Genomic DNA, 19835 nt, shown 5'->3' on the forward strand with positions numbered 1-19835 from the left:
GACCTGGATGGCATCATCCTGAGTGAGGTAACACAATCACAAAGGAACTCACACAATATGTACTCACTGATAAGTGGATATTAGCCCAGAAACTTAGGATACCCAAGATATAAGATACAATTTGCTAAACGCATGAAACTCAAGAAGAACAAAGACCAAAGTGTGGACACTTTGCCCCTTCTTAGAATTAGGAACAAAACACCCATGGAAGGAGTTACAGAGACAAAGTTTGGAGCTGTGACGAAAGGATGGACCATCTAGAGACTGCCATATCCAGGGATCTATCCCATAATCAGCTTCCAAACGCTGACACCATTGCATACACTAGCAAGATTTTGCTGAAAGGACCCAGATAGAGCTGTCTCTTGTGAGACTATGCAGGGGTCTAGCAAACACAGAAGTGGATGCTCCCAGTCAGCTATTGGATGGATCACAGGGCCCCCAATGGAGGAGCTAGAGAAAGTACCCAAGGAGCTAAAAGGGATCTGCAATCCTATAGGTGGAACAACAATATGAACTAACCAGTACCCCCCGGAGCTCGTGTCTCTAGCTGCATATGAATCAGAAAATGGCCTAGTTGGCCATCATTGAAAAGAGAGGCCCATTGGTCGTGCAAACTTTATATGCTTCAGTACAGGGGAATGACAGGGCCAAGAAGTGGGAGTAGGTGGGTGGGGGAGTGGGTGGGGGATCGTGTGGGGGACTTTTGGGATAGCATTGGAAATGTAAATGAAATAAATACCCAATAAAAATAAATAAATAAATAAATAAAACTGAGAGTGAAGATAAAGTAGCTATATATTGGGATTATTGTATACTTATATACAATGTATAACATACTCAGTTTCCCGTATGCATCAGGTATCCGAAATGTAATAGTTGCTGCTATTCCAAATAATAATAATAATTAATGTATTTGTTTAGAAAAAGAGGGGATACAAACTCCCAATCCTGGCTTTTTCCTCCCTCCTTATAAGGCACAGAACCTCAAGAGAACCTTCATATAACATATCCCAACACATCTCCACTACCTTCCCCACACCCCAGGCATGTCATAATTCTTCACATATAAACACACCCCAAAGACCTTCCATGAGCCACCTCTATGAGCTGGGATCATGGATCTGCAGCCTGTGTGAGCACCAGGCTTTATGTGCTGTAACTATTTGTCTACCATCCCCTAAATACTTCTGGGAGTCACAAACACAAATGAACTACTCTAAAGTGTTTTGGGAAAATCAACTTCAATCTCACAGTTCTCAGGGAACTTGTAGTTCCTTGGCCTGCTGAAAACACATCTAAGAAACTTCCAAGTATCATTTATACTGTGTTAGTCACTTCATACCCAAGATACTCAAGTCTCTATACAGTAAAACCTAAACATGCTTCCAGAGTCTGATGAACTAATAGCTGTGTTTTGCTGTTACAGTCCACTTAAGAATTCACAAGCTAGATCTGATTTGCAGAGGAAAGCCAATTCTTTTGTGTGGCCAGCTCAGCACTGCATAACAAGGCAGGCTTCCTGTGAGTTCGGAAAGAGCTTGTTTCTGCCAGGAACACGATCAGGGCACAGACATACTGAACTGTACTTAAACTTAAAGCTAAAACACACTGTTACCATTGGCAGAATCTTAGAGAAGACTTTTTGCATCATAAAGAAAAGACTCTGAGAAATAAGCTAGACTTGGGGGTAGATGGGTATCTCAGAACCATTTCCCTGTCATTTCCCAATTGCTAATGAATGTAAGGAAAGAATACTGTATCTTAGTTTTGTCTTAGCATTAATTGGAGGGTATAACACAGCAGTATACACAGTATAACTGAAGACTGTACCTTCTCATAGTCCAGCTGGATTCCAAGAGCGATGATAAGGTATCTGTAGAAGATCTACAACACAAACCAAAAAATATATAATGTTAGACCAATGCTCAAAAATAAGCCTCCATCTGTCACCACGAGTGTCCCCAGGTAGATGGTGGTGGACAGGGTAGGCAGGGGTGGATATGCCCCACAGCTCACCACCCTTCTTCCCTTTCTGTTGCCTCACATCTCACTGTTTCAAAAATCTTCGGCCTTAGAACCTACTAAGAACAACTTCCTAATCTCAGATTATAGGCAATCATCTTTAGAATATGATTGTTTTTATGATATATCATAATTTTATGAATCTGATCAAACTGAACCAATATCACAATTGGGAAACTTTCTTCAAAGGTCACCGAAAAGTGTGTTATACAATTGTTTATGTTTAATGATTCAAATAGGGATTGTGGTTGTTCATGATGAAGACAATGATAGCCATAAATATGGTAATGAGCATGCATGTTTAGGATCAAGGGGAAGATATAGTGGGAGAAACTGTAAGATCGAAGTGTAAGAACATCCTTTTAAAAAGCTAAACAGAGAAAGCAATTAGATAAGACCCAGGAGCCCACCAAGGAGATATGGATGGGAATCTCCTTGATCTCAGATTATACTAAAAAGGACAGGCAGCATGCAGAGCAAACCCCAGTTGAAAAGAGTAGGCACCAAGGCCTGAGAATGTTCCACTCTATCCAGGAGAGGTTGTTGAAGAGGACCCACTTTACCATAAAAGAGACTTGACTTCAGTGTGTCCAGGTTTCCTTATGCCTCTTACTTATGCCAGAGCTCCCTTAGCATAGCACCCATAATGCTTTTTGGCAGTAAGCATGTGATACAGAGGTCATGCCCTCCCTCCCTTCACAGAACACTCCCAGAGGATAAAGATTGTTTCTTCTTGCAGTCCTAGAACCTAGAAAGGAACTCAACAATGCTGGTTGTACGAATACATACACATATGAAGGAATAATTTTAGTTCCATTTTTTAAAAAGTTTATCAAGGTTAATGGTGGGGGTGGGGGGACTATCCAGATCTGTATACTTTGTCCACAGAGTCAACAGCTTGACACTCTTGGCTTTATAGGGAAAACAGCCATTGAAGGGCATGAGGAGTGTCAGGAGTCTGGTATTTTGCCTTACCTGGAATACCACTTGGGTTATTAATGCTATTATAAACAAAATACCCGGGAAGAAGGCATGGGGACACAACAGAATGGCCGAGAAACAGCAGGACTGTTCTCTCCCATAGTCAGGCGCTGTGTTTGCCTTTTTCAGTAATATCAGCGTAGTGCAGATTCATGTTGAATTCAAGGTCAATTCACAATTCTATGTGATCCCTGCTCAAGTCAGGCTTTCCTGTCCTGGAAGAGTGTAAAGCTGCTCTTAATCTTACCCAAAAGCAGAAAGGCATACATATAAGCTCATATAAGTAAATATATGTGCATATGTTTTTCTAAGAAACTAAAGGCTTATATATTGTTGTTCCTCTGGTGTTAGCTCAGTACTTCCTTCGTTTCCTTGGTATCTCCAGGAAACCAGATTAAATTGCATATCATTACCCTTTGTTTTCATGGCTTGTTTACCTGGCAGTCTTTTGCTCATAGATCAGCAGGCCTCTCCCTGCTGATACAGCAGCCAGGCCTGCCTCACTGAGTGGATCTCTTGGAGATCTGGGGATTCCTCAGTGTCTTTGTAATGGGGTTCATTGTCTTGAGGATTATAAATTTATTACATCTCTGAAGAATGAGAGCCCCAGTAGATGTCTGACCATGTATCATTTGTGACTTCTAAGACTCAGAAACTTGGGGAAACTTTAGAGCGCTGTTGTGAGGTTGAGGAAAAAGTTGGGGAATCTGGTAAGGTTCTTCTAGGACCTCACTGAGCATAGCACTGCCCAGGCGGATGGCATCAGAAATCAGTACATATCTGGTTGGTTTTAATCCATCCTCCCACTCTGTCTGAGTCTTTTGGAATTATGATTCTTGTCACCCACTTAGCAATTTTCACCACAGATGGGAGCCTTTAAGTTCAAGTTTTAATTTTGTAGCAGGTCCCTCGAGAGCCTTCTTCAGACTGCATAAATTAATCAGTGTTCTTTAGCAAACAGGATTCAATTTACCAAATCCTTCTATTCTTAGTATCCTGTCTCCTGTCACAGACACCAGAATAAAAGTGGACTTGTGGGCACTGCTATGACCTAGCCTGTCTCTCTGATGCCCTTGCCTTGGGAGTCTGTGTTCTAGACCACAAGCCTTATTTCTTCTCTGAACTCCAGTGTTTTCCTTCCTATCCCTCGTATTCTAGCCACACTGGCTCATTTCCCCCAATACTCCCTCACTGCCCCCAAGGCATTTGCATGTAGCTCCTACCTCTAACCCTAATTAATGCCTACTAACTCTTTAACTAAGAAAGAACTCCTTTAGGCAAGCCTTCCTCGACCTAACAAGCCTGACTGGTTCTTGTCATGCTGTGACTTAATAATTTCTTGTGTTATTACCTAAAACCCTTATCTTTCCCATCAGACTGCGTTCCTGGAGGAGATAAACTCTCTCGTTGTTAAGTTCAGTCTTCAGACTAGCATCTAGGACATAGAAAGTGGGTAGTAAATACTTGTAAGGAAGGCACGTCTCGGTTTCATTTGTGAAATGGGAACGGTACCTGCCTTGGTGAGCTGCTTTGAGCACTCAATGAGCGGAAACCTGTAAAGCACTTAGAGCTGTGTTTTGCACAGGTGCAAGCTCAGGAAGTGTTGTTACTGTTTTCTAAAGAACATTAAAGGGGGAAATGTGGCCTGCATGTTCAGTATGAGCCAGCACAGCTTAGTAGCTGGCTGAGGGTGGGTTTGTCATCTTTGAACCTTTTGTTGGCACCCTTCTCTTTCTAAATTACTATGTGACAGTTATTTAGTTGGTGAGCCTGGAGTGTTGCAAGGGTTTGGCTGCTGATTTACTAGGTTCTTAGCATCAGGATCTCTCTCCCTGTCCCCACCCCGACCTCATTTACAAAATGAGAATCTTTGTCCATATTAAGCCTTCTGGCAAGGTCTCTGCCGTTCTCTGGAATTACTCAAATGGCAAGTCTACAAGCTTTGCTGTTCCTTTGGGTTTGGGTCAGCAGACTTGGAACTTGGTTCAAAAGGCTTGAACCTTTTGGGTTTTTTGGGGGGGTCAGGGCAGGGGTTGTTTTGTTTTGTTTTGTTTTGTTTTGTTGATGTTGATGTTGCTGTTGTGTTCTTTCTAGCAGGGCTTTATTCTTTCATTAACCTCCCTCCCATAAGCTTGTCGTGCCCAGTCCTTACAAATAATCGATATTACACTTTGATAAAACCACCAAGGTATGTGTGGAGCAAAGTATCCTTCCTTTACAGAGTGCCTGTGTTTCCCCTTTAGGACATCACCACAGATCCCAGGCCCTCTAATGGTTGGCTTCCCTACAGAACCAAGACATTCAAGGTATCGACTGTCTGGATGGCACAGAGTACAGATCAGGACTGATTTTATTATCTGTCTACTTGGATAAAACTCGATTTTTTCACAAGCAGCTGAAAGTGTTTGTAGATTCACTCATCCAGCAAGCATTGCTGAGGTCCTTGCTAGTTCTAGGACTGCGAGAAGAAAATGGAACCTTCATCCTCTGGGGGTGACCTGTGATGTAAGGGAAGGTATGGCTTTTGTACAACAAGCTCACTGAGGAGGGACCTGTGGCAAGGGTGAGTTCCCTGATGAACTGATTGGCAGCTGCAGTTCTGGGCTCAGCAGCAGATAGAAAACATGAAATTGCAGCTTGATACTGAGCCTGTGGTCTCACCATTGTACTTCAATGGATCTGTCAAATATGGAGGAAACAGTTATTGAAAACTTTGTTGGTCTCATGTAGAAGGTTACCTCTAACTAGTGCTAAGCACTGCTGAACCTCTCCTCTGGCAGCATTGGTCCCCTTAGTGCTGGGACAAACCTTAGTCACATGACTCTCCTAACTGTCTGGAAGGATGCCTGGACTGTGACTTGGGTAGATATTTCCCAAAACTCGCCTCCTATGGAAAGCCAGATGTCAGTTAGAAATACTAGCTTACTTCAAAGGGAAGGGAAAACGCAGCTGCTATTTCAATACATAGAAATAACATTTGTTCAACAAAAATTCAGTCTGGAGATGCTGTACTAATCAATGAGGTCCACCGTATCACACAGTGAATGTTCAAAACCACTTAATCCTTCCACCTATTCCATATACTATACACTGCCATGTCATGCAGCTTTTAACACACAGCTGTAAACACAAACATGGGCATCTGTGCCAGCTTCCATTCTGAGGGTGTGCAGCTTGGAAATGGCTATGCCACTCCCAGATAACAAGAAAGCCCAGCAGCCCCAATGGTTACCTCCTTGCCACTGTCTGTGCGGATACAGTTCTCATCTGGGTTCAGTTCTGCCACTCTATCTTGAATCCACTGCACTCCGGATGGAATCACACTCAGTGTGGAACGGACTGACAAGGACAACTCTTTGGCACCCGCACCCACTAGTGTCCAGATTGGCTGGTAGAAGTGCCTCTGCAAAACAAAATATTAAGGAATCTTGTTTCCATATGAGCCTTATCTAAAGCATTTTAGTTGAAGTTATTTCAGCTAGATTCGCAATCATTCCTTCCTGACCCTTAGAGCACTGCATAGGGAAGTCAGCAGAGGGTTAATCCCCAACTCTTCTGTCTTCTACTACCATAACTCTGGAAGATTGTTACCAACCAAGAATAATTCCAAGACCAACAAAACAAAATGATGAGCTGTCTTTAATGACTACTGAATTTGCCACAATTATTTATTGCTAAAAGCTGACTTGATGTTTTGTTAGATAGGTGGTTAGGTAGGTAGGTAGGTAGGTAGGTAGATAGATAGATAGATAGATAGATAGATAGATAGATAGATAGATAGATAATTTATACCTACTTATGTATATAATTTATGTACATAGATAGTAAAGAAAATTAAATCTAAAAGTAATCCATGGTTCCTTGAAAGAATGTGAGGATTATGGAGAGTCTGGAAGCTCACTGGCATTTCTAGGGGTTATCAAAACCTCATTATTTTTAAACTATGATCCCACAAAGGACTGCAGATGCTTCTGGTTCATCTGTCCTTTCTTTCTCAGAAGTTCTATACCCAAAGCCAATAGCACAAGACACAAATTCTCATGGTCTTTTGCAATGATCTTGCTTCAGATAGTCTTTTTTTTTTTCATTAATTTATTTATTTACTTACTTTGCACCTGATCACTGCCCCAATCTACATTAATTTGATTCATTGTTCTGGGCTCAGAGCAAAGGGTAGATAAACTTAATGGCTTGTGAGAATTCACTCATTGGGTGGACCAAGAAACCAAAACTCTCCATATTGCCAAAATGTTTCTGGAATTTGGGTAGATTGGCTAGCCAGAGCAGCCTAGAACTCAGAGGGTGGTAAAGAATAGCCTGTAACATCCCTAAGGTCAATAATGACTATGATCCTGAAAGAGGAGGGCAGAGGTCTCCAGCTATGAGAGCTCATCAATTGTGAGTCTGTCTTGAAGAGAAAATGGAACAAAATCATCAGCTCAAGAGTTTCTTCGGTCTGCAAACATCACCTCCAGCAATCATGAAACCACAGCAAAGCCTTAACATGACAAGCTCTTTCAAGAAAAGTCCCATGAGTGTTTCCTTACAGGGCAGGACAAAGAAGATTGCCCAGCCTAACAGCCATACCATCCCAAAAGCTCCTGATCTTGTCTAATCTTGGAAACTAAGCAGGGTCAGACCTGGTGAGGATCTGAAGGAAGGAAATGATTGCTCTGTTCCCAGAAGAGCAATGCACATGCAAAAGAAAAGCTTCAGTAGGAGACCCACTGTGGGGCAGCCATGATACAGCATCTGCCACTCCACCCAACTAGTTGTACACATTTCTTCCCTAATTCCACGTGGCCATGGGGATCCCGGGGAAGGGTTTGTAAGGACTAGAGAGAGAACTCTGTAATACAGAGGGAATCATCATCCATGCTGAATGCAGACCTTGCAGTAAAGCTGCTTCAGGATTGCCTATGCTCCTGCTCAAAGTCCCTCCCCAGTGATCTCTGAGTAGCCTTATTAAACTCATTAGTTTCTGCAGTCAAACTTTGGTTTATTGTTGGGACTTTATGGGGGTGGAGAACAATATTCTTAACCGTAGTCCACCCCAAGGTGAAAATTCCCAAACACAGAGACACCAGTGGGTACCACTCAAACACTAGGACCAGGAATGATGATTATGATGCAAACCTGGGTTGACAAGGATTGCTCTATGAGCAATCTTTGCTAGAGCCTAGGAAGGAGGTAGAGCAAACCCTTTGCTCTTTTACACCCAACCTTCAGAGGGAGCTTGACTCTTTCAATAGTTTGGGACTGGTAGCCTCAAAAAAACTGTGAGGGAATTTGTGCTCATTGTTTTAAGCCACTCATGTCGTAGTAACTTGTGTGGCATCCCTTATGAGACAGAAATACAAGACACAAAAAGCTTAGAGCTCTCGGGATGCTCCATTCTCCTCCAGGACTTTTTAAATTATTATTTCTAAATAATTTTTTCATGCAATATATTTTCATCATATTCTTTCCCCTCCCCAAACTTCTCCCAGATCATTGCCACCTCTTCTTTTTTATGCCCATGAAAAGCATTAAACACAAGACATAAAAACCTTGTGCCCGCACAGCCTAACACATGCACATACGTGCTCTCACACACACCAAGGGACACTTACCTCACTGGGTTCAACAATGGCCACATTCTCCGCTCCAACTCTCCTCTTCATTCGAGTGGCCATGGTGATCCCCCCAGATCCCCCACCAAGTACCAGCACCTCATAGTGGTTCTTGGCTGTGCAGCAGGCTCCTGTATGCAATTGGAGGGGTCCGGCCTGCTGAGTGCCCAGCCTAAGGAAACAGGCAAAGAGCCGGGCACGTTGCCTGGAGACAATAGCGACCAGTGGGGCCATCACCAGGATAGATCAGGCTAAAAGGAAGCAGATGAGACTGTAAGTGCCAAAGAAAGTTCACTTTGTGACCCTAGGAAAGAGAGACTGGCATCAGATCAGCTCTATTTGGTATCTACTGTCTTTTGCTAAAGTCTGACTTCCTTCCAGGAAGCTAGCTTTCTGAGAGCTATGGGTTGATGGCTGCCTAATGGTTGATCTTTCCCTTTCCTTTCCTTTCCTTTCTTTTCCTTTCCTTTCCTTTCCTTTCCTTTCCTTTCCTTTCCACCTGCTATACCAGGCTATCTAGGACTATTTAAAGAAGTATCCCTCCCCTTTTATATTTATTTGTGCCCTATGCATGCCCACGTAGGGGTAGAGAACAACTTCATTCATTCTCTCCTTCCACCATGTGTGTCCTGGGAATCAGATTGGGTCATCAGGCTTGGTAGCAAGTGCCTTTACCTGTTGAGCCATTTTGACAGTCTTTTATGGGTGGTTACAAGCTTTTATATGGGCACTTGGAACTGAAGATTGCCCTCTAAAAAAGCAGGAAAAGCACTTAATTGCTTAGCCATCTCTCCAGCCCTCCTCCCCGTTTAGAATCTCACTAAGCATTTGACTCTACCCATCCTTGTTCATCTAGGGTACCATTTGTTTCTCTCCAGCTGTCATCCATTCTCTTGGGCACATCCAAATGTTTCATTGGCTTTTAAGCTGATTAAAGTGGGTAGGCAGGTCTGCACCTAGAGACCTGCAGTGCTCCTTGCCACAAAGAGCACCTGTGACCTTGCTAAAAGAGCAACAGTTGAATAAAAGCCCAGCTCTCTGCCACTGAGTTCACTCTGACTATGGCTATCAGGGTATCAGCTCCCAGGTAAGGTCCCTGCTCTGCTTACCCAAGGAAACACAGTTAAATCAAACTCATTAGCTGTACAAGCAAAGGCCTTCAGTACATTGAGCAATTTCCAACAGATGATTCATGTAAGCCATAAAGGGATCCTTGCCTGGCATCATAAAGTTGTACTTTATGTAAAGAATCTGATCCTGCTGCTAGTCATTCTTTTATTGCATCAACTTCACAAACAATTCCTCCTTAAGACTCTCCCAGAGATGTCCTGCCCTTACTAAGGGAAGCAGCCACTCTGAGCAGTCAGCTCCTCAGTAGAGAGACCAGTGAGACTTCTCAAGAGCTGCCCTGTGCTCCCATGCAGAGCATTGGCCTTGTGTGAAGGACATCATTAACTTGTACAACTTAGGGGTCCAGACTTTGGGGACCCAGATGTTCCTATCATTTTCATCTCTGTGAGTTCAAACAGAGTCTAAGAACGCTTTATTAAAATGCAAACACTCCCAGAGGAGTAAGATTCCTGGCCAGTAACATCACTAACTTCTAACTAACATCACTGACTTAATTATACCACACAGAAACAGACAGACAGGCAGGCAGGCAGACAGACAGATAGACAGAGAAAGAGAAAGGGATAAGGGAAAACCCTGTAGGAGGAAATGGTGGGGGTCTGGGGAGCAGATGCCAGTATTAGCTCAGTTGCAGAGCTTTGGTGAATCCGAACACTCCTTAAACTTTCCAGTCCAAGGCTCACAGAAAGCAAAGCAGGCCCATAAATTCTTGCCTCCAGTCTAAAAGCAAAGCAACTGCTCTACAAAATAATACCTGCCGTCCCTCCCCACTGCACTTCTAAGGAAGAAACTTCTAATGTGGAAGAAAAGGAAAGTATTACAAAGATGTCTCTAGCATACTTGTTCATAAAATGCCCGGCCCTCTGCTAACAGTTTGTGGATCAATACTGATAATCCTCGGACAAACAACAGACTCCACTCAGGCTGGGGCAGTCCTGGCCCTGGACTGTTTCCACAGACATTAATTTCTCATCACTTCAATTTTATATGAAAACAATGTTCTGATTATTGAATATTAAGGAGAGCTTGGGTAAAATATGATTACATCAATGACTCATGAGCTCCTCTAAAATCTTAATATATTAAAAGAACATACCATATGCTTACAGTTTGGATACAAATGAGCATATTACATCATGGCATATTAAGTATATACATTAACCCAACAAAGTAAGGGAAAATGCATTATAAAAAGAAAAAAGAGTCAAAATGTTCCACTAAGTGCTTCCCCTGGGTTTTAGAACAATGAAAGATTGTGATTTTTTTCTGGTTTTATGTATGTTATAAATGTTATACTAAATACCTATTTGAGAATAAAATATTCATTTAGATGATAATAAGTGACATTGGTGATGTCTTTTCTGTCAGCATTGAACTTCTGAGTGGGCTATGTCATCCTAATGGATAGGTGACAAAACTGAAGCAAATAGCATTTCTGTGACTCTTCCAAAAGTTGCAGGCTGACTTAGGTCTGGGACTTCTACTTCAAGTCACTGTATTATCCTGCATCTGTGACCCTCAGGACAAGTATTTGTCAGCACTGTCATTTTTACATTGTGATATGTCTTTTGTCACCTACAAATGTGTCAGGCCACATTCATAGCTATCCTGGGACGCATGCAGTCTCTAGGACACATGTTGAACATACCTGTTAGATCCTGAAGGTCCCCAAAGTCTCCAGTATTAAAGCTTGGTCTTCAGCCTATTGACGCTACTGGCAAGTGGTGGTAGTTTTAGGAGGTGAGACCGAGTTGGAGGAAGTTAGGTAATAGCATACACCTGAAGAGACCTTGGGATCCTGAGCTCTACATCCTCCACACAGACCCATCTCTCTGCTACTCCATCAAGCAGTGATGCTCTGCCTCTGCACAGACCTAATGCAGTGAGGCCAAGTGACAACCGACAGAGGCCTCTGAAGGCATGAGCTGTTATATTATCTCAGATTTTCATCACAGGGATGGAACCGGGTGATAATATTAAATAGAGAAAAATTATTTCCCACAACTTCCCAGAAGAGGAAAACATTTCCTATTGGTCTCACACTGCAGCTCAGATCCACAGGAAGTTTGGTTTCACTTCATTTGCCTTTTTTAAGGCAACCTAAAACAAGGCAGAGCTAAGTTTCTGGTTTGCAGCCATTCCCACTTGAGTTAATTGACCTCAGTTCTTTGAAATTTGCACAAATGTTTCTCTTGCTCTGCCAAGAAAGCTATGTCGGTTTTAGTTCGGTGTTTACTAATAGTCCGTTTCTGGGTTCAGTGTATCTAAGCACAACGCCTTCCAAGCCAGTTTTTTTCAACTTCATTAATAAACAGCAGAGTGTTCCAGTTGATAAAGTCCAATTCCAAACCACAAATGTATTAGAGTAAATATCTAATGCCCTAGAATACTTGAAATCTCCACATCCTTTTCACTCTAGCTATGTAACATCAAATTTTTTAAAAAGCAGAACCCTCATCCAAAAATGTGAATGAAGACGACGAAGCCTGGAACATTGTCAACGGCTAGGAAGAAGCCAGTGGCTTCCATAAGCATGATATTTAATACCTCGTTTTAGAACTGTAGCATACTTGCATGCGTGAATGCATGTGTGCACATGCATGCATCTGTGACTTTATCCCACAGTCTATGACTAAAGCTCCTCAACCTTAAACATTTTCTGGCATTGCAACATTGGGGTGACTCACAGTAGGACCCCTAGACTCAACTAGGACCAGAAAAACCAAACATGATTGCAATTACAGGGTTGAGATTTTGAGCCTCACCCTCTGACCCACATGAGGGGAAGAGAAGCAGTGAAACTGGAGAGTAGGTTCTAGTAAAAATCCTGAATAAGCTTCCAAGAACTTCCCTGTGGCTACAGACACAGAGGCTCTGGGACCATGGCAAGTCCAGAGAAGGCGCAGAAGCACTGTGTTTCCAATACCTTCCACTCAGGCATTCTTGTGTCCTTTATAATAAACCAGTAAGTGCCAGCTAAGTGGCTTCCTGAATTCTCTAAAAAGTTCTAGATAGCTATTAAACCTGCAAGTTTATCACAGGAAGTTCTGAATTTGTATCAACCAAACAAATGTGTGGGTAATCTGGGTAATCATTTGTTGGGGGGAATCAAAAGTGAAGATGGTATGGGGGGCCAAGACTAGAATTCTTAATGTTGACATAATTATTTTATTGAATTGTTGAAATATTATATTCTTATCAAAGAATGGATTGGTGTTGATGAGCAAAAACAGACATTTATTGTTAGAAGCAATGTCAGAGAACACCACTGAGGAGCCCATGTGGAGTTCTGACATTGACCTAAACCAAATATAATGCAACAGCCAGGACATCAAGAAGTGATGGCAACAGGATCTTAACTAGAAGACAGAAAAGAAAGAGAGAAAAAAAAGGAAGGCCAAACTTGGCCCTGAGGTCAGCAGAGAGAAAATGGACAGCCCTGTCAACAAGTTAGAACAAAGTATAAATCTAACAAGCTTCCCAGACTCCACAGTAAACAGCCTGGACCCTGAACACTTGTTAGTTTAAATGCCCTAACTATCAATGTTACAGAATGAAGCAGCCACTGTATCGCTACATCCTTATAAAGTGAGACACACACTTTAACAAATCAATAAATAAGACTAACTTAACTTCCATTTGCAAGTGGCACATTCAATATAGTTTTTGATTAAATGATACTATGCTTTTAAGCTAGATAAACATCACTCAGTTGGTCCTAAATCAACTGAGTTCCTCCTCCAAAAGATGGAACTAGACACATGGACACAGAACAACCCCTGCTGATCGAGGTGTCAACAACTGCCCGAACATCACCACTTCCATCACTTACTGGCAACCTTTTCACTGCTGGCCCTTCCTAAACAAACAGTACAGACTGCCTGTGGCCAAAGGTCTTCAGATTTATGTCACTTGACACGCCTCTCATTGGGCTGAGAGCAGCCAGAATGCCTAGCTGAGTTCATACAGAGCTGGCGCCCCAGCAAGTATTATCTACAGCATTCTTGATGTAAGGTCCACCAACTCTTCAAGCTTGGAGTCACCCAAACTGACTCTTCGATAATACAGGGGAACAAAATGTCCACTGGCAGAAAGTAGCTGTATTGTATTCCAAATACTGAAAAGAGTTATGGGATATGAAAATTTAACTCAGTCAGAGTGGTGGCAAAGCATTCTTCAGATCTGAGTTTGAGTGTTGATGGTGGTTGCAAAAAAAATGCCCACCGAAGCTTTATTCCATGGATGTTTACATCCTGAAGACAAAGAACACTCCTGCCTCCTGGTTCCACTATACATAATAACTCTGCCTGTTTATCTGTGTGCAATAACCCCACCTTCACGTTCAACTGTGTGTATAAGCACCCTAAGCTTCAGTGTGTTCTGGCTTCTCCATCAGAATGAGCATGGCCCATCGAATCCCAGCTTCTCTGTGTCTGTGTGTCTGTCACATCTTCATTCCCTCATGGCATCTAGTCAGGTCAAGTACAAACCCGTGTAAGGAGGTGGCAGGCTTTTATCACTAAAAGTTAAACTCTGGGCATATTTCAAATAATTGCAAGAGGATACTGCCCTGGCAACACAACTTAGAACTGCTCATCACAATGTCCACAACTGAGTCAACACTGGAGTTTCAAAAACACTGAACTGATGGAGAACTGGAGGCTCAGGGAGGGCAGTGATCTTTCAAGGTGTAAGTAGTAGGGCCCGATCTATAATGAACCCCTTTATGAAGAGCAACTCTTTCCAAATGTCCTCTGCAACAGCAGTGGAGACATCTGCAGCAGCCAGCAGCCCAACCCAGAAAGAGAACACCCCAGACTGGAACTTTCTCCAGATCCAGGACTCAGAACAGCAGCCCCTTGCAGGCTCTAGCAGAGCAGAAAAATGCTGCATCGCCAAATTCATACACAGGCACGTACACACACACACACACACACACATACACACATATATCCACACACAAACACACTTTTATACACATATATTCACACCACACATAAACACATAATGCACACTCATACACACATACATACACACATACTCATACAATCATATACATTCAGACCAAGCAAACATATACATACACACATACAAATATATGTGTATGTATCATACATCCACATAAACACAACATTCATAAACACATATGCACAGATACACATATATACATACACATTCACACACTGATACACATACACGCATCCTCACAAAGTAGAAAGCGTTTTGTTTTGTTTTGTTTTGTTTTGTTTTGTTTTGTTTTGTTTTGTTTTGTTTTGTTGAGACAGGGCCTCTTTTATGTAGCCCTAGCTGGCCTAGAGCTCACAAAATAAACCAGGCTGGTCTTGAACTCATATAAACCCACCTACCTCTGCCTCCAGAGTGCTGACCCTAAAGGCATGCACCACCACACCTGGCAAGAGGCAAGCTTTTAGACAGAGCAGATTATGTATTTATGGTCTTGAAACTGAAATAATTTAAGAATCTAAAACCTAGAATATAAATTTAGACTCAACATTTTATATTTACATTGAATGAGGAAATAAATTCTAACAAATGTACAGATCCCTGGAAATCCAGCACTCTTTCTTTGGAGATCTCTGTTAGGTGATTTATCAGAAATACATACATAGAGATCTCCCTGACTAGAAGCCATCTTTCCATCCCTGGCTTGTCCTGTGTAGGATGGAGGTCCAGAAACAGAGATTTCATTCACTTCTCAGCAAAGCTGTCTCTAAGGTCCACAGTCTCCTCTAGTATACTCTACTCAACCGCTGCTCAGGGGGCTCCCTGAAGCTGCCCCCTCTTGACCTTTGCCCTTCCTACCTCCCCCCATCAGCATGCAGATATATAGCCTGGTTTTCCTGAACAATCTGAAACTAGGTCACAATCCTTAACATAAATCTGTTCATTACTGCCCTAGACACAAGTCCTACATGCCAGGTACAATGCCGGGCACTCAGGTGGGTATTATGACCATTTTCTAGCTTTGAGAATTGAGGCTGAAGAAAAGTAGTTCTTTCCTCCAGATTACACAGCCAACTCAGAACTAGACCAACATTCATAGGGAGGAGATTTTAAAACTAGGGAGGAAACCGAAGCAAACTGTTCCACACGCCCTACTACCTGGAAGTGCTTCTGGGAAATAGTTCCTATGTCTGTATTTGCTGCTTTTCTGTTGCTCTGATAAAACACCATGACCAAGAAAGTTTATGAAAAGGAGTTTATCTGCACTTATAATTCCAGGGGGATAAGAACCTAACATGGCAGGAGGCATGGCAGCAGGCAGGTATGGCAGTCAAAGCAGGAAGCTGAGAACTCAGGACTGGATGTAGGAAAGGCTACTTACTCTCAAAGGCCACCCCTGGTGATCACTTCCTCCACCAGGGCCACACTTCCTAAACCTCACAATGGCACCACCACCTGTGGACTGAAGGTTCATCTACCTGAGTTTATGGGAGATGTTCTCATTCATACCACTACATGGGACCTAACAGGTCCCAGGCTCTTTAGTCAGCAAGCCAAAGACTCAGCCCACCTCTGGTCTATGATAAGATTCTGATCCAAAGACTCATCCAGGAAGGAGGAAAAGGCCGTGTTTTAAATGGGTCTCACACAAGCAGAACAATGTTCCACCGTATAACACTCAGACAGCAATTGTCACACAGGGAAGAGCAATCTGAGTTCTCCAGTTACCACATTAAGTTTTGTTTCATCCATAAATACCTTCACGGTCACACTCAGAATAGTTTGACCTAATGTCTAGGCACCACATTGCCAAGTAAAGTTGACAAATATGAGTGATGCCACCACATGTGATGGAAAAGAAGAAGGCCCAGTCCAACCACAAGAAGGAAATGCCGCTGTCCCAAGGTTAGCACTGCAGGTGTGCTAAGGAAATGCCCTGCATTGCTGCAGGGGTGCTGTGTTTCCCTCAGACAGCCCCATCTTCCCTTGAAGTACTGTAAGTAACACATACACTGCTATTCATAGCAATAGACATGGTTTGAACAAGACAGCAGGCTGCTTCCCCTTCCTGGAGATATTCTGAGTCCGACTGTATTAGCTACAGTATTTTTTTTTTTTCTGTGCTCATGATAAACTGACATTTTGAGACCTGGCTAGTTCCTACAGAGACTGTCTCTCTCAGAACCAGCTAACTTCAGACTGTGAAGGTCTGGCCCACCCTCATACCTTTGACTTGTAAGACATTAATTAGCCTATAAGCCTCCTTGTCTGTCTGACTTTTATATTCATATAATTGTTCATATAATCAGTATATAATAGTCATATAATCACGTTGGCACTAGACACCGGACAGCCAGAAGTAGTCTTTGCACTGAGGGTACACAGAGTCCCAACTGCTCAGTCCTAACGCGGGTCAGCTTTTCTGCCTGCCTCACAATACAGGCTTTTGCTTATGCTTTTTCTTCCAATTTCTGCCTTCCAACAAGCCCTTCTCACAGGGCCCAACATGGGTGCTGTGCCTCTGGTCTCTTGAGAACTGTGAGTAAGAAATGTCTTCCTTCTCAGCAGTCCCCTTGCAATCTGTGGTGTTTGCCATACTTGATAAAAAATGAATTCCGGGTGTGTTCTAATATACCTACATTAAAATGCATGTGCCAACTGCTCTGCCCCATGAAAGGTTTACACTTTTGAACAAAGTTTTGTTAGGTTTCTTCTCCTTATGTATGTGTGGAACTGTCAGGTAACAGTCATTTAAAAAGCAATTTAGTTACATACAACTGAAGACTGTTGTAATGACCTGGGTGATTGGGCCAATTTTTGCAACTCCATAACATAAGCTACAGTTTGACTTTTTAAAGCAATAGTTAATCTGGAAGAATAGGCACCTGGCATTGCCTTCCCTTGTCCCACTCTAGCATCGACTCTACTGAATGTAACTTGGCAGTGTCTCCTCTACCAAGGAAATTCTTCACATCTCTTTGATCCATTTAACCTGGACAACTAAGTGGCACCATCCAGGTGGGTTCATTACAGGGGTTCAAGGACTAAGCTCTCTGCAAGGTGGAAGATGATGGATGAGATTGGCTTCTTGCCTATCTTAGGCTCATCTTAATCATGCAGTAGCTAAATTTTCAAATGTGGAAGACAAGAAATATAATCAATATTCTAACTTACAGGATCTATTCCCTGCATAAAAGTATATGCACTAACTTTTTACTTGGCTAAATGTATAAAGTTACCCTGATGAAACAGAGGTTTATGTGAATTATGCACAGTCATGCTTACTCCACTACTCAAGAATGTTGCCCTAGTATCCATTAGAGTTAGTGAGGATCTGGGCTGAGAAGCAGAATGGTTGCTCATTCTAGTCCTGGCCCCACACCCAATTTATCAACTTCAGGTGTTAAAAAGAACAGTAGAGCTTGGCAGCTGCTGATAAAACAGACCAAGAAGAAGGTGGACCCAACCCTGGGCAAAGGCTATCTTTTGTTGACGTTACATAATTTAATTTTTAAGTATTGAAAGTAAACCCACAAACATCCTAGAAGAAAACTGAGGTAAACATTTATGTCATTCTTAGCAAGATGGAAACTTGCTTAACAAACACCAAAGACACAAGTCAGATAAAATATCAATGATTTGGCAACATTTTTATTACCTTTTTGCTAGTTTTTCTACACACACACACACACACACACACACACACACACCACCTCTCTAGCATTTAGTTCTTACCCTCCTATTCCAAGACCCATCCTTTGGTCTCTCTTCTTCTTCTGCTTGGATTAGGCTAATGGGGGATGTTAACAGGATCTCAAAGGAAATAAAGCAAAATTGAGATGGAATTTTCTTCCCTAGTTTGTTCCTTCCCTGGGCCATATTTTAAATTGGACAATGGACAGAGGCTAAAAGACTCTTTGAAGCATGATAGAAATGTCATACATTGTCTTGAAAATCCAGTTAGTGAAGACTCAGAAAATGACAGAGAACACAGTTCACCTTAGAAAATATCTAAATCATCACTAAGAGGCTACCCTGAATTAACCATGTGAACACGACTTAACCCCCTAAATCCTTTCAAAACGGAGAGGCTTTTCTAGTAATGAGGAGGCTATGATTATGGGAGACTAGTCATAAAAATGAAAGGTTGCCAGCTTTAAAGATGGAGGGCAAGGGTAATGAACCAAGCATGCAGACCGTTTAAAGCAGCTGGAAAAGACAAGGAAACAGAACCTCCTTTATAGAATTCCCAGAAAGCACATGGCCCTACCAGAACCTTGATGTTGACCTAGTGAGATCTGCACTGGACCTTTGAAGTAGATTATTGTAAAATAATAAATTCTGTTGCTGGAGCTGATGCCATAGCTGATTGGCACAGCAATTACTTAGCATGCACAGTGCCACAAAACAGGGGGGAGGTTATATACCTATGTTAGTCAAGGTTCTCTAGTCACAGAACTTATGGAATGTCTCTACATATTAAGGGAATTTATTGGAATGACTTAGTCTGTAGTCCAACTAACCCAACATTGGGCAGCTGAGAATGGAAAGTCCAAGAATCTAGTAGTTGCTCAGTCCTACAAGGTTGGGTATTTCAGCTGTCCTTCTGTATAAGCTGGAATCCTGAAGAAGTAGGTTCCAACAGATGTGCTGGCAAGCAAGTGCAAGCAAGAAAAGAAGAGTGAGCCTTCCTTCTTCCAATGTCCTTATGTCAGCCTCCAGAAGAAGGTATGGCCCAAATTAAAGTCGTGTACCACCATGCCCAGATCTAAAACTTGCTTTGTCCAAGGCTGGTTTTAAACTCAGAGATCTGCTTGCCTCGGTCTTCTAGGGTTAGACATGTACTACCTTGTCTGTGCCAAAGCTTTTCATGGCCACTATGCCTCAAGATCTCCATGTCAAGATCCAGGTCAGAAACTTGTGTCTTCCAGTCTCAAGATCTACACCACAGATGTACCTTTCTGGAGTGCAGTTAATTCCAGATATAGTCAAGTTGACAACCAGGAATAGCCATCACAGTATCATTAAACCACAAAGTCTGTGGTTTGTTACAGCAGCTTCAGGAAACGAATATATATTAGACACGAGACAGAGAACACATTGGAACCTACTTCTTCAGGA

General features: G+C 42.4%; 1 protein-coding gene across 2 annotated transcripts in view; it reads right to left on the reverse strand.

The window, feature by feature from the left end:
- Sqor (sulfide quinone oxidoreductase) overlaps window positions 1–19835 on the reverse strand; it is a 41518-nt gene that overhangs the window by 13954 nt on the left and 7729 nt on the right. For both annotated transcript variants that reach the window (XM_021186216.2, XM_021186226.2), the window contains exons 2-4: window positions 8619–8869; window positions 6239–6409; window positions 1834–1887 (exon numbers count right to left, since the gene is read on the reverse strand). In XM_021186216.2, the coding sequence (XP_021041875.1) occupies window positions 1834–1887; window positions 6239–6409; window positions 8619–8852 (459 nt within the window). In that variant the 5' untranslated portion in view covers window positions 8853–8869. The remainder of the gene's footprint in view (window positions 1–1833; window positions 1888–6238; window positions 6410–8618; window positions 8870–19835) is intronic.

Source organism: Mus caroli, unplaced genomic scaffold (genome assembly GCF_978045245.1).
Source record: "Mus caroli unplaced genomic scaffold, Mus_caroli_1 scaffold_2, whole genome shotgun sequence".
In the NCBI taxonomy this organism is placed as follows: Eukaryota; Metazoa; Chordata; class Mammalia; order Rodentia; family Muridae; genus Mus; species Mus caroli.